Source organism: Haemaphysalis longicornis, unplaced genomic scaffold, assembly GCF_048455015.1.
Source record: "Haemaphysalis longicornis isolate Haplotype H1 unplaced genomic scaffold, Haemaphysalis longicornis Haplotype H1 scaffold_41, whole genome shotgun sequence".
Classification (NCBI taxonomy): Eukaryota; Metazoa; Arthropoda; class Arachnida; order Ixodida; family Ixodidae; genus Haemaphysalis; species Haemaphysalis longicornis.
The window spans coordinates 2,024,956-2,037,875 of record NW_027526365.1 but is presented as its reverse complement, the minus strand read 5'-3'; the positions used below and the strand labels follow the sequence as shown (position 1 = coordinate 2,037,875).

General features: G+C 47.7%; 1 protein-coding gene across 1 annotated transcript in view; it reads left to right on the top strand.

The window, feature by feature from the left end:
* LOC144137601 (sperm-specific sodium:proton exchanger-like) overlaps positions 1-12,386 on the top strand; it is a 95,468-nt gene extending 83,082 nt beyond the window's left edge. The window contains exons 18-23 of the mRNA XM_077669535.1: positions 1,001-1,126; positions 5,419-5,511; positions 5,868-6,062; positions 6,580-6,717; positions 9,070-9,270; positions 11,375-12,386. Of these exons, the coding sequence (XP_077525661.1) occupies positions 1,001-1,126; positions 5,419-5,511; positions 5,868-6,062; positions 6,580-6,717; positions 9,070-9,270; positions 11,375-11,575 (954 nt within the window). The 3' untranslated portion in view covers positions 11,576-12,386. The remainder of the gene's footprint in view (positions 1-1,000; positions 1,127-5,418; positions 5,512-5,867; positions 6,063-6,579; positions 6,718-9,069; positions 9,271-11,374) is intronic.
* Positions 12,387-12,920: the final 534 nt, after the last annotated feature.

Genomic DNA, 12,920 nt, shown 5'->3' with positions numbered 1-12,920 from the left:
AACCTTAGCCTCATGGTGTGCATGCAGATTTTTAGGGAAAGTTGAATTGGTGACAATGAATTCTTGAGCCACAAACCACAGCGCTTTGGACGAAACGGAACCACAGTAGCCAGCACGGGTTGAATTCTTAGTCCCCAAAACTCCTCTTCGGACGAAGCTTTCTGGAGGGGTTGTCGAGTTAACCGTGTTCGCTACAGGCTGCATCATGTTTGGTGGATAAGTTCCCAGGCATCGAACTGTTTCCGTCACGGGAGACGCGCTGTTTCGCCTATCATTTCAAGGGTGGTTAACTTCTCCAATGTAGTGCGCGAAGTGAAATGTGCCCAAAGCGGAAACCGGCTTGCCGGTATTTAAGAGTAGCAAAGCGACCAGCAAGTGTGTATATACTCTTTTGCAGGCATATGTCTCAAACTGAGGTGCACCAATTTTCATGTTCTGATACTTGATGTGAAGTTTATCGAACAAAACGTAGGACAGCTTTTCTTTTGAAACGGTGAGCAATCGGAGCTCTTTCACGGTTGGTCCTCTTACTGGCAGCTATTTTCTAAATATCATGCGTACTCTGTATTAATTTCTTAAGTCACGCTTGGTCTGTATAACTAACGCTAGCTCTGGCTGTTCAGCGGCAACGGTATGGAGCACAGATGTGGACGCAAAGACACATTTACTGTCTGTGTAATGGTCAAGGCAGATGCAAATGTTTAACAACGTGTACGTTGCAGTTTTATGTGGTTGGTGTGAGACATGGCGGCAATGGAAGTTAAAATTGTGGCCGATTGTCGCGTAAGGTCAATAGATATATAAACAGCACGTTCACATGACATTTGACGCAGGGATCTTCAAATAACCCGTTGATGGGCACTGCTCTTTGCACCTTGAGTTATGTGGAAGACAGCACCAGTCTGCACTGATACCATTATTGTAGTTTGCTTTCTCATAGCGTCTCCTATATTTGCCCTCTTCCCTCTACCCTCTGTCTCCCCCTTGCGTGCGATTGCAGTTGCTGGAGCAGAAGATCCGCGACCTGAACCGGCTGCCCGGTTCGGTGTCCGTGCCGGAGACCACGATCAGCTTCCTGCTCAGCGTGCCCTGGCTGCCCGCCCACAGCGTGCCCAAGATCAGGAAGGTGCGCTCTCTCTCGCGTGTACCGCGCACTCTGCGTGAGTAGAGAAGTTGTTAAGGCGACCGCTTTGTTATTGGGAAAGATGGCGTCCTTTAAAAAGCGAATGCATTTTTAGAGACCTGCTAAGCTCTGACAAGATCTTCGGACAGACGGAAAGTGCGTGAAACCAGGCTTTCATTGTGTCAAAACGGTTCCCTGAAAACTGCCAAAAGGCACGGTTCTACACAAGACAACACACGTATCGATCACAAAGGAGGAGCACGATAGTATATCTTTATCTCATACACCACGTATCGGTATACATTTAGACCAATCGTAGATACGTGTACTTAGTGCGTGAAAAATCGTCGCATGCGTTAGTTCTTCGCTTGTGATTTGGGTCTTTGAAAGTCTGCCTATCGGTTACACGCACTTTCAGCGAAGCCTGGACGCTATTTTGATGCAGTCAAACATCTTTCCCCACAGTACACTTTATCACGCCATGTTGCCCACCCAATACCCAGCTACATGTCAGTTTGGTCCAAACATGGAACCTTTCTACCACATCACAGAGCAGTGCCCCACACCCCTACCCAACCAAAACTCCCCAACATTGCCACACAGCAGTGGGTGGAGTTGCTGGCCAGCTCCGACCCTTCAAAGCAGTACATGTTGGTAGAGAAAGCGGCGCAAACAGGTCACCTCCAAGGCATCCTGGACTGAGGACGCCTGTCACCGGACGGGCACCCTGAAATGGTGCTTTCTGTAGTGAAAAAAATTTATTCAATCGATCGATCAATCAATCAAGCAACCACTGAAAAGGCTTTCGCTTCTCTCAACTTTATTTAGGAAGGGAGGATAAAGTGTTTTGGCTCTTCCTCCGTCACATCGGTTGTTCATTGTATTGTCCCCGTGTCCCATTTATTGATCGTGTCGTGTCACCTTTGCAAGGCCATTGTGGGTAGTATAATTATCCATACAATATATAATAACTGTGGTGGCATTTATTATAGTACTAATAATATGGACCTATTTTGTATAATGACGCAAATGCTAACACTTATTAATAGAATTACGTTTGTGTCATCATCTGACCGAACTTTACGCTTTTGTTAGCCCAGTAACGTCGTAATTATAAAGGCCGCCGACCCGTATACCAATTTAGTTCTCTTGCATTCACATGTTTAGTGCTTATATTACATTTACTAATGAGCACTGACGACATAGCATCGATTGAGAACGTAAGCTCATAACGTCCAGAGAATACGATGAATATTTTCAGAGACACTACTCAAGTAAATTGCCATAAATTCATCCCATGCTTGAAACCAAACATTACGCGATGAGAAGTAGAATTTGCTGGCGTCATCATGCTCATGGAGTGCTTAAGCCACCACCGCGCGTCTGTATTTTCACTTTGCATGCCGGTGCTCATCCGTCCGTTCTCCTCATACTCCGAAGGTCGCGAAAGCAAGACAGCCCTACGTTAGGTGAAAAGATTCCGCGAAACTACATTACTGCCTATGAACCAGGATCAGAAGCGTATACGGCGTCTACAAAATAAATTGTTTGGTTACCAAAGGCACTTATTGATTACAAATAATACCTAAGACAAGAGGTGCCCTAATTATATTCTTCCTCAGCTCTTGGGTCAACCCCACATGCAAGTAAACAAGCCTCTGCATGTGAAATCATTCGATTTAAGGAAAGATAGCGTGAATAATAAGAGCTTTATTGTCATGCAGTACATACAAACGTACAGAAAATGGGCTCGCACTTCCGGGAAACAGCGACCATCACTGCGGCCAAAAGCACTCGTTGATAGCGGTAATAACTGAATATCGAGAAAAAAAGGACAAAGAAAAAAAAAAACGGAAGAAGAAAGCAAACACAAAACAAGAAGGGAAAATGAGCGCACCGTGCACAGCCCGTGCAAGGATGCAGAAACACCAGAGCTGGCGACCCTTCTTCCTTAGTCTGAAACCCGGTTGTTGCATCATCATCATAATCATAATCATCATCATCATCATCAACAGCAACAACAACAACAACAACAACAGCCCACTAGGCCCACTGCTGGACGAAGGCCTCTCCATCGACCTCCAACCGCTCCGGTCCATTCTTTGCCTCCGAATTTCCTTATTCCGTCCCTCCATCGAGTAACTGGCCTTCGTCTTTTTTTTCTAGAACCGTCTCTCCGTGTCCACTCCATTACCCTAATTGTCCACCGAATGTCCTTTCGACTAGTTACGTGGCCAGCCAAAGTCCATTTCTTTTTTTTAATCTCAACTATGATATCTTCTACTCTAGTTTCTACTCTGATCCAGGAAGCTCGTTTCCTGTCTCTACATGTTACTCCGATTATTATTCGCTCCATGGCCCGTTGAGACAATCTAAGTTTGCTTTCAAGTTGTTTAGTAAGGCGCCAAGTCTCCGGTCCGTATGTAATCACCTCATAGTTAGTTCGGAACTTGGTGCTGAAAGTTCCCCATGACATGAGAGGCCCGGATCGTTTCGTCCGCAGGCTTTCACATATCTCCCAATGTGCACCGCGACAGCACATGCTAGAACCCGCGGCCAAGTCCAAAGGCTACGCCCGCGCTACAAACCCAATGGGAATGTTATGCGCCCGGAATACGATGATAGCTCGGACGCATAGACGCCGGTTTTATAACGCGGGCGTCCCAGGTTCGATAGCACACACGGCAAGCGTTTTTCTTTCCAAATGGCTGCACATGCTATTGTTCCCCGCTGTTGCTATCCCGTACCCCTCGGGCCTTCGGGGTTACCCAGAACTCTTAAAAAAATGCCAGTAAAAAGGTCGCAACGGGTGGTATTTACTCACTCATCACGACTTTTACTACCCCACCAGAACGGTACGTAAGCCCTGCCACTAATGTGGAACCTAAATCTTTACTAGTCTAGACCATCCATTTAGTAACTGCTGCTTGTTTGATACTAACATTCACCCATACTAACAAAATTTTATGAATTTTTTAAAATAATACCTACAGGACTTTTTCCACTCGAAATCACGATTATTAAAAAGGTTCTTGCAAATCCACATACTTACTTGTACAAACTCACATAAACATACGTAATTTGTAAGTTATTGCTAAAATAATTGATTCTTGTGGTAAGCCCACTGACTCTACCTGAAGACTTTCCGCTGCTGACCATAAAAGCAAGAGCAGACGTATTTTGAAGCCAACTAAGTTGTACTCGCTATCCTCGTGCATCTAATCGATTCTCTTGACTTTATTTGTCGTTTAAGTGGGATATGTGCGCGTTGAGTGTGTTTATGTCGTGCTGCGCGCTCAGCCGAACCATATTGTCACGCGTAGCTTTTTACTAGTTGCGCATGTCCAGTTAGTAACAACAATAAGCACCTAGTGGATACTGTGACGAGTAGCTGGTTAGTGTTCTGTTACCAAGTGCCACGACCATTTTTAAGAGTGAGTGGTTAGGTTGCCAGTTTCACGGCGTTAACCACATTCTTTTCTTGAGGCTTCGGGATTTTTTGGTTCGACGGACGGATTTAACAGCTCTGCTGTTAAAAAATGACAGACTCAAACAAGAAAAAGCAGAGAATATATCAACTTTGGTTATAACTACCTACATGCGTTGTAACCTGCAGCATTTTGGGTCGTGTGGGACAATAAAATTAGATTCGAGATGGGGTAGCAGCTCCTGCACCCGTCTTGCACCGGCCAAACGTGCCAATCTGGTAATGGTTCATGTGAAAAAAAAAAAAAACTCCAAACAACGATAAATAGGGCGCTATCATTAGATATCGTGCGCTGTTTCTTATAGGTGCTTACTACGGCTCCCGCCATTAGGAGCATTTCAAGGGGGCGAGGGGTGGGGCATATTTTTTGTGTCTGTTCTTTTTATGCAACAAAATGCATTATTCACCCACCGAGCGAATTTTGTGAGCGTTCAGGAGGAACTGCGGCACGCAAAACTTCGGTCGTGTGGACAGCGACGCGACCGCGGGAAAGCGCATGCGAACAGGTGATGAACGGGTAGCGGGTCGTTGACTGCTGTTTTTACCAGCACGCGTGCTTTCCTTCACAAAGGTTGGGTTCACTTCACAGGTATGCTATGGAACATGCAAAAGACTATTTCGCCAGCTTCCGAACCTTCTGGAACAAGTGAAGCCACTTTTCCAGTTTAGCGGGCAGTGCGCCCCAGTTCAACGCCTGTTCCACTGCCCACTAACATTTCACGTAGAGTAATGCCCGACTAGAAGGAATTGGCAGCGACATCGACAAACATGGGTTGCTCACGCGACCACTTGCCCCTGCTTGGCGCAGCGGTACTGCTGGAAGTACACCAAGGGCCAGCAGCTGGTGACCTCCGGGAAGCCGCACCAGGCCATCCACATCGTCTTCTCCGGAATCGTCTTGGTGGGTGCCTCTTTATTGCTTTATGTTCAGCGGGAGTTGCATCGCCACCTGCTTGTTAAAACCGAAACGGTAATTTACGCCCACTTTAGATATCATGCGCCGATCTAACCGTTCACATATATCGTTTGTCATTGCTATAGTGCTTTAAAATCTTCCGATGCAGTTATGGGGTAACGACACGGTTCGTTTATAAAAACGAAGCTCATCGAAGCGACGGGATTATTTCGCCACCAATTGCGATACGTTTGGCATTTGTACGATTCTGTCTACATTCCATTCGCATTTCTTAGTAGATTGCCTGCTGAGCAGTGTGTTCATTTGCTTCTATCACGTGTCGCCATCTTTTTCCCATGCAGATCGAAGCTGGCGAGAGGGGCGAGGAGAGTGGTGTCGAGAAGCGAGACGTACTCGCCAACTCGGACTCCCTGCAGTACTACGGCGGCGATGAGCCCTTCCGGGACTACATGGTGGGCCCCGGCTCCCTGGGCATCATCGGCTTCCTTAACAGGAGCCCCTCCGTCTGCGACGTCACCTGCGAGACGGACATCGAGGTCATTAAACTGCGTACTCGGCGATGCCTTCCGCTTTTCCAATTTTCCTGGTTAAAGGAGCGCATGGACTATTTTTTATGGTATCATCGTCACGCTGCGTGCTCCCGCTATCCCCTTAAGGGGCTTCGTGCAGAACAGAACGTGCAAGTGACGAAGAAAAGCCTGAGCTGAATTACGCTTCACCCGCCACACTTAACTATAGCACTCAATTATCTACCGTAACGCTTAGGTGAGACACCGGATCAGTTCTCTCAACTTTCGGTACCCCTTGCAGGAAACCTCCATAGCCTATAGCAACTTCCGGCAAAGCACTTACTGGGGACGTTCAAAGTATAAGCAAAATGCATGAAAAAACGCGCAACGGCGGAACTGTTGGCATATTCATGTTTACCTCGAAGTTAGGTTTTGGTGGTATACTGTATGTGAATCGGCTACCGAGTAACGAAATAGTGCAAACGCGTTTATTACGTGTATAATAAGCGAACATAACAACTGTGGTGGCCCCGTTTTACTGCAGGCGTGCATTCTGCCCATATCGCTAATGGACAGCCTGGTCGCCCGGGACACGTCCACTCCCTGCATCCTGTACCGCATGTGGTTCTGGGTGGCTGTACGCATCGCGCAGAACCTGATGCACAGCCGAGAAGAGTTTGACGTGAGCCACCTGTCTTTTCGCTTGCTGATGTACACCTATACTGCATTCTGGCGCAGCAAGCATGGACGGTTTACTTCACCCGAACCTTTCGCTGTTATCGACCTCTGTATTTACTAGCTCTGCCACCTCCAACTGTCATAACACACGATCGACTCCCGTATACTCTATTGTCTCCAACTGCCATAAACCGCGCAAACTGCACACACACACACACACACAGAGAGAGAGAGAGAGAGAGAGAGAGAGAGAGAGAGAGAGAGAGAGAGAGAGAGAGAGGGAGAGAGAGAGAGAGAGAGAGAGAGAGAGAGAGAGAGAAACAACTTTTATTGAACCGAGCTACTACGACGTCTGCTTAGACGTTGTCGATGGAAGTGGTTCCCTCTTCCCGGGACCCATATGCTTCTCTAGAGACAGGACTCCAACGCCTAGGCAGACTCCTCGGGAAAGCCTGAAAGCCAGCGTTGGTGGTCTTGATACCGGGCTAAACAGAAAAACACCCGGGTGTCGCGATTACAGAGGACACTAAGCATACCCAAATAATCGAAGGTATTCCGTGTATGTACCTCTAATGTCGCGCTCTTCATAGTCCTGGTGCATGATCTGCTCGCGCAACACTTACACGGTTATTGAAACTAGCACCTGGGGTCATGCACTACAGCATCAATCAAACACTCGAGGCCACTGGCGTCCAATACGCATTGTAGGAGCTCATTAGCGTTCAACATTTGGGACAGTTCCTCCGACATGTCAGATCTGACCAATGCAGGTCCCGTGCTAATTGCACAACTATATATGCACACGGAATCGCCATCACGTGCGTCTAAGATTCTGGTGACTGGAGCTAAACACCCCAAATATCGGGAAGGAGTACAGTATTCCAATTATTCCTTCACTGTGCGTGTAGAAACATAGACGCCGTTCCTTTCTAGTGCACGCAGATGCGGGCTTGGCTGGGTTAACCGATGTGGTGAGCTGCTGTAGCGCATATTACCGTGCTTACTGCAAGGTGGCAGTGGTTCTGTCGTTCATGGCCCGAGACTGATGACGGCACTCCTTGAAGCGTCGGATAAAAACTGGCCTGTGAACTCCAGAAAATTATACATTGCTAATTGCACCGGAACAGTGCCAGGAACAGTGCCGAAGGTCAACTCATGTAACGGAACGATGCCACCTTGTGTCCGGTGCCACATAGTAGTTATTTAACATTTAAATGGATGGCACTGTCAAAAGAAACCAAACACTTTTCGGTACGTGTGTGATTTGAATCCGAGCCTCGAGAGCAGGGCACAAGTGTGTCACCGATGAGCTAACTAGACGCCCTAACAGAGAAGGAACGGGAGATAGCCTGGTGCGTGCACCGTGACAGCTGACCGTGACGTCACGTGTCTAGATCAGGTACACGCCAGCCCCGGAAAACTGTGATTATGGGGCAGCTGTCGTGTGAAGTGCTTGCAGTCTGACTGTCGAAGTGATTCGCGCCATAACACGGGGACGAAGGTGAAGGGAGGGACACAAACGCGATGCATCTGTAAAGACTCCTTTGATAACCGCAAGATTTTTTGGGCACCAGCTAAGCAAGCACGTTAGTTGAGCCCACTTTCCTGCTGGTACCATGTTGTAGTCTTACTTAAAACTGCGCATTCGGACGGGACAAGGAAAAGAAGACACAGGACGGGCGCAGACTCACAACTAATTAATCGAGACCTTTTTCATTCGAAAGCATGGTGACCAGTGTGTAAGTGAACCATCCATATCTTTGTATGGAAATGAATATGAATTTCTAAACCGTTATATCATGTGATAAAGGTGGCGACATGTGTGCGCATGTGCTGGTGTGGGTATATTAGGATGCTCCATTTTTCAATTAACTAGTTGTGAGTCTGCGCCCGTCCTGTGTCTTCTTTTCCTTGCCCCGTCCGAATGCGCAGTTTTAAGTATGAATATGAACCAACTAGCCCAACAACATGCTTTGCTGACCATGTTGTAGGCTTCCTTTCAGTTTTGACAACAGACGATGAACTTCAATGTATATTTCAAAACCATTAGAATGCAATCGAATTATAATTGATAGTTGCACCCGCGCTACGAACATTGAATTTGGTAGCGTTGCACGATGTATTTAGTTCGCTGTAATTCGAGAAGGCCTCGTCAAATAAACAAGTGTTTTGTTGCCCGACGTAAAATGTGAGTATTGTTAATACTTCGAATTGTAGATGAAGTGGTGCAAGCCACTTTTTTTAAAAGGCTCCCTACCCTCCACTCACTTATACAGTAGTGGCACTTGAAACGAAAAGAGAGTCATTGTCAAGCGCTTGGCAGCAAGCGTGCACTGAAGCCGGGCCTCCTGCGCAGAGCATGGACCCCGAGTCCCTCCGGCGATACGTCGAGCAGGGCCGGCTTCCGTACCTGGGCCGCACTCAGAGGCTGGTGCTGCACGAAGACGTCGACTGCGCCGTCCTCATTCAGGGAGAGATGACGGTCACCGGCAGCGACCAGCAGGTCTTGTTCGGCCCGGAGTTCGTGCCCGGCAGCTCCCGTTCGCTGGACTTTCCGGTGAGCACCTTCCTGGCCTACCAACAAGATACCGGGCACAGAACAATAGGCAGTTAAAGCAAAACGAAAAACCATGCAACCCTCAGTCTAACCACGAAAATGATTGACCGCGAATCTTTATACCCTCACGAGTTTAGACTCGCAGACGGTTTGGACTTTGATTCGTTCAGCTTTTACTTCGACTCGCACGCAGTTGGCACTTTTGATTGCAGCGTCTTTGACTTTGACCTTTCGCCATTCTATTTGGCGTAATCGTATAGACGTCGGCTTCATAACGCGAGGGACCTAAATTCAATTTCGACGGCGGATCGTTTTTCCCCCTTTCACCCACGATCGGCATCGTCGTCAGAAAAAGTTGGCTTTCCTGCAATACGTTTTTTGGTGCGCATGGACGCCATCACTGAGACGTCGAAAGATTTGTTTTGAAATCGTCGTTGTACGCCACATGGTACAACCTGGCATGCATATCTGCGCATGCGCATGCGCGGTAGCTGACACAGGCAGTTACGCCGTTGGTTGCTATCCCATACTGTAAAGGGACAGGTATGCGGTCTTGTATACGGCATCCGTCTTATTGCTGAACTAACGTATTTTCAGTATTGTTGTTTACATGGAAAAGTTGTGAAATGTAATTTGGCGCCGATTTTCCCGCGCATATATAAAGGACATGACACCAGATACCCGTCAGAAGACATTTTATTCGACACTCGCAATTGTGGCAGCCAAACTTCCGCGTGCATCATGATCTTGCTTATCCAGCTCCTGCTGGCCTTAAAACTAGAGCGGGAGACATTTAAAGCGCTAGCGATTCCCAGTGGCCTGCCCTCTGCAAATTTAGACGTGACGGGTTGCCGGATCATTCGGTGCGAATGTATGCATTCCGCGTTGGAGCCAGCAAATTCTAGGAAACGTCCGAGCTCAGGGACGCTGAAGCGTTGCATGGAAATGTGGCTCTGCTTTACTTACGTTAATTGCGCACTCAGGTGTGAACGTAGCCCGATGTGCACAAGGCCGCTAGATTCCCCATTCCATCGGCAAGTAAAATTACCTGGATGTTGGTTGATACAGTACTCCTGACGGAAAATTTCAGCTGCACAAAAAACCAAGAACAATCAAGGGGAAACACGGACACGTGCTGACTAACAATTGAATTTCCTAACAATAAAGCGCACATATATAGATAAAACATTGCACAGCAATGTGTCCATGTTTCTTTTTTCTGTCGACCTTTGTTTGTCGCCTATGGGCTCGGGCATCGTTAGAAATTAAGGTGCTCCCGTCGAAACTTCCGAGGCTACTGTTACACTCCGGGAGGCGTCCCGGAACCGGGCTTCTTCGCCTCCGTCATGTGAGGTAGCCTGGTGGTGAGCGGCCTGCAAAGGTTGCTGCCTTGGTCACGACGACAAGAAGTCGAAGACAAACTTAACTGTTTTTCTACACGACGAGAGATGAGCCGAAGCAGCACCCTTACGGGCAAAGTTACAGCGAAATTCCAAAGGGCGACAGCATGAACTCGCTGCTCGAAAACGAATGAATTCTGCGCTTGCAGGCACCGCGTATTTGACCGAAGCGCTAAGGGTCAAACAGTTCTCCTCGTGCTTTCTCACACGGCCCCCAAATAGTACCGACGCATACAACACTCTTTTCGAGTTCGTGAGGGGCCGGCAGCAGCGGCGCTCGCTGAGTCTGTCTGATAGAGGGGGTAGAGCAGATCTAGGCTGTGGCGTCCGCCTCAACGTAGCAAGTTTCAACTTGATCCGTTGGCTACAGCTGCAACGGCTTGAGTCACCGCCAATGAGGCGCCCGCGGGGAAGGCGCGCGTAGTACTAAGCTCTGTCACAAAGCACGGGAGCACTGCATGAAGCTTGCAGTGCGTGCGAGGAGAATGGCGTCGCGCTTTATCGTACCTTTGCACACGTCCACCTTTTGCAGATGGGAAAACGCGCCTGAGTTAGCAGCGCTATTGTGTGATAGTTGAAGTGTCTGAATGGCCAGAAAGCAACCAGAAGGCCAACAAGCAACCTGTGTGGGCCTACATGATACGAAGGGAGCTTTTCCTTCCTACACGTAAGCACTGCGGCTGTTCTGATTTCCCGCCTCACAGGGGGAGCTTGGGTCCCGGCCCCTTCCGGTGCTGTTGCTGCTGTGTAAGCCCCGCTACCGGCTGCCCAACGAGCTCGACTGGCAGAGCATGCCGGCCGAAATGTTCTCTGGCAAAGGAGCGGCAGCGCGCTACCACACGCGCACCATCTCCGCCGTCAGGACCCGGCCGCAGAAGGGCGGCAGCGGGAATCAGCGTCGCTAACGACGTCACCGCTATTCTTTTTTTGTGTGCTAATTATTTCAAACTTTCTGCGTTATGGTGTTCGCGCTTTATGGAATTTGTTAATGCTATTATCCTCGATAAAAATAATTGTGTAGCCATTTTTTCTTAAACAATGACCTCTTTGCCGTCTTCGGCTCAGCCAGGGATGGCCCGTCAACGTGCATGCTCTCCGGTTCTGCTGCAGGACTTGCATCAGGACAGATGAGCGAAGGGCGAATTGCATTAACTTTTGCCTTTAGGGAAGTTCAATTTAGAATTGCTGCTTGAAACAGATATTAAAACAGTCACTCGAGCTTCTGTAGCTGTGTGTACGTGGTTTCCCGACCTGCTGTTGTTTATTTCCAAAGGGTGTAATGATTGTGGTTTACACACACGTAGAACCCTTTGAGTGCCACGCACTTCATGTCGGAAACAGCTACGTGTGTTGAACTGATTTGGCATTTTCGCCGGTGTTGATTCTCCGGAACAAGGAGCTGTGCTGATACAAAGTGTGCGGTGGGCTACGGGACTGTAATGACATTGACCCCGGCGAATACTCGTGCCACGGAAAGCTGGTAGGAGATTTAAAGGAATGAATCCATGTAATATTCCAGAAAGCGGGGTTTTATTGCTTTGAAATATTCAGAGCACATCTTTGGTGTAAGCTGATAATCTTAAAATAACCTCCTCTCCCAAATAAACTTAAAATTTCGTCGCTCCTTCAAACTCGTCAGCAAGAAAATTATGATGTTAATGATGCGGATACTTTTTGTCTGTGCGGGGCCGACATACCACATCAAAACGTCACTTACGGAGCCATTTAGCGGTGCTCTAAATATCCTGTGTTGGTTACCTCAAGCGCAACGGTGCTTGACACGTTAGCGACGTCACCATGAGTGGCGTAGCTAGGTTAGGGCGGCGCCCATGGCAAATGTATTTTGCACCCCTTATGATGATAATGCAAGTGTATATTATTATTAGACGTAGCTTATGTGGCTAAAGTTCCATGTGTTTTTGTTGTCCGTCAACGAAAACACCCGTTCTATCAGCCAAAAAAACAAAAAAATCCCGGGCCATCTCTACTAACGTTAAACGTGGGGAGGGGCGAAACTTGTAATGTACAAGTGTATTCTTGGCGCCTTGGCGTTTTTGATTGATTGATTGAGTAATTATAGCGTTTTTGACACGCGCCGTTCACTCTAAGAAGTAAAGGAGTCTGGGCGATTCTTCAAAGGAGTTCAAATTCTTGTTCCATACACAATTTTGTGAAAACATAGTTTTCAAAACTACAATTTTGAAAACTACAATAGCTTGAAAACTGCAATTTGAAAACTACAAACCATAT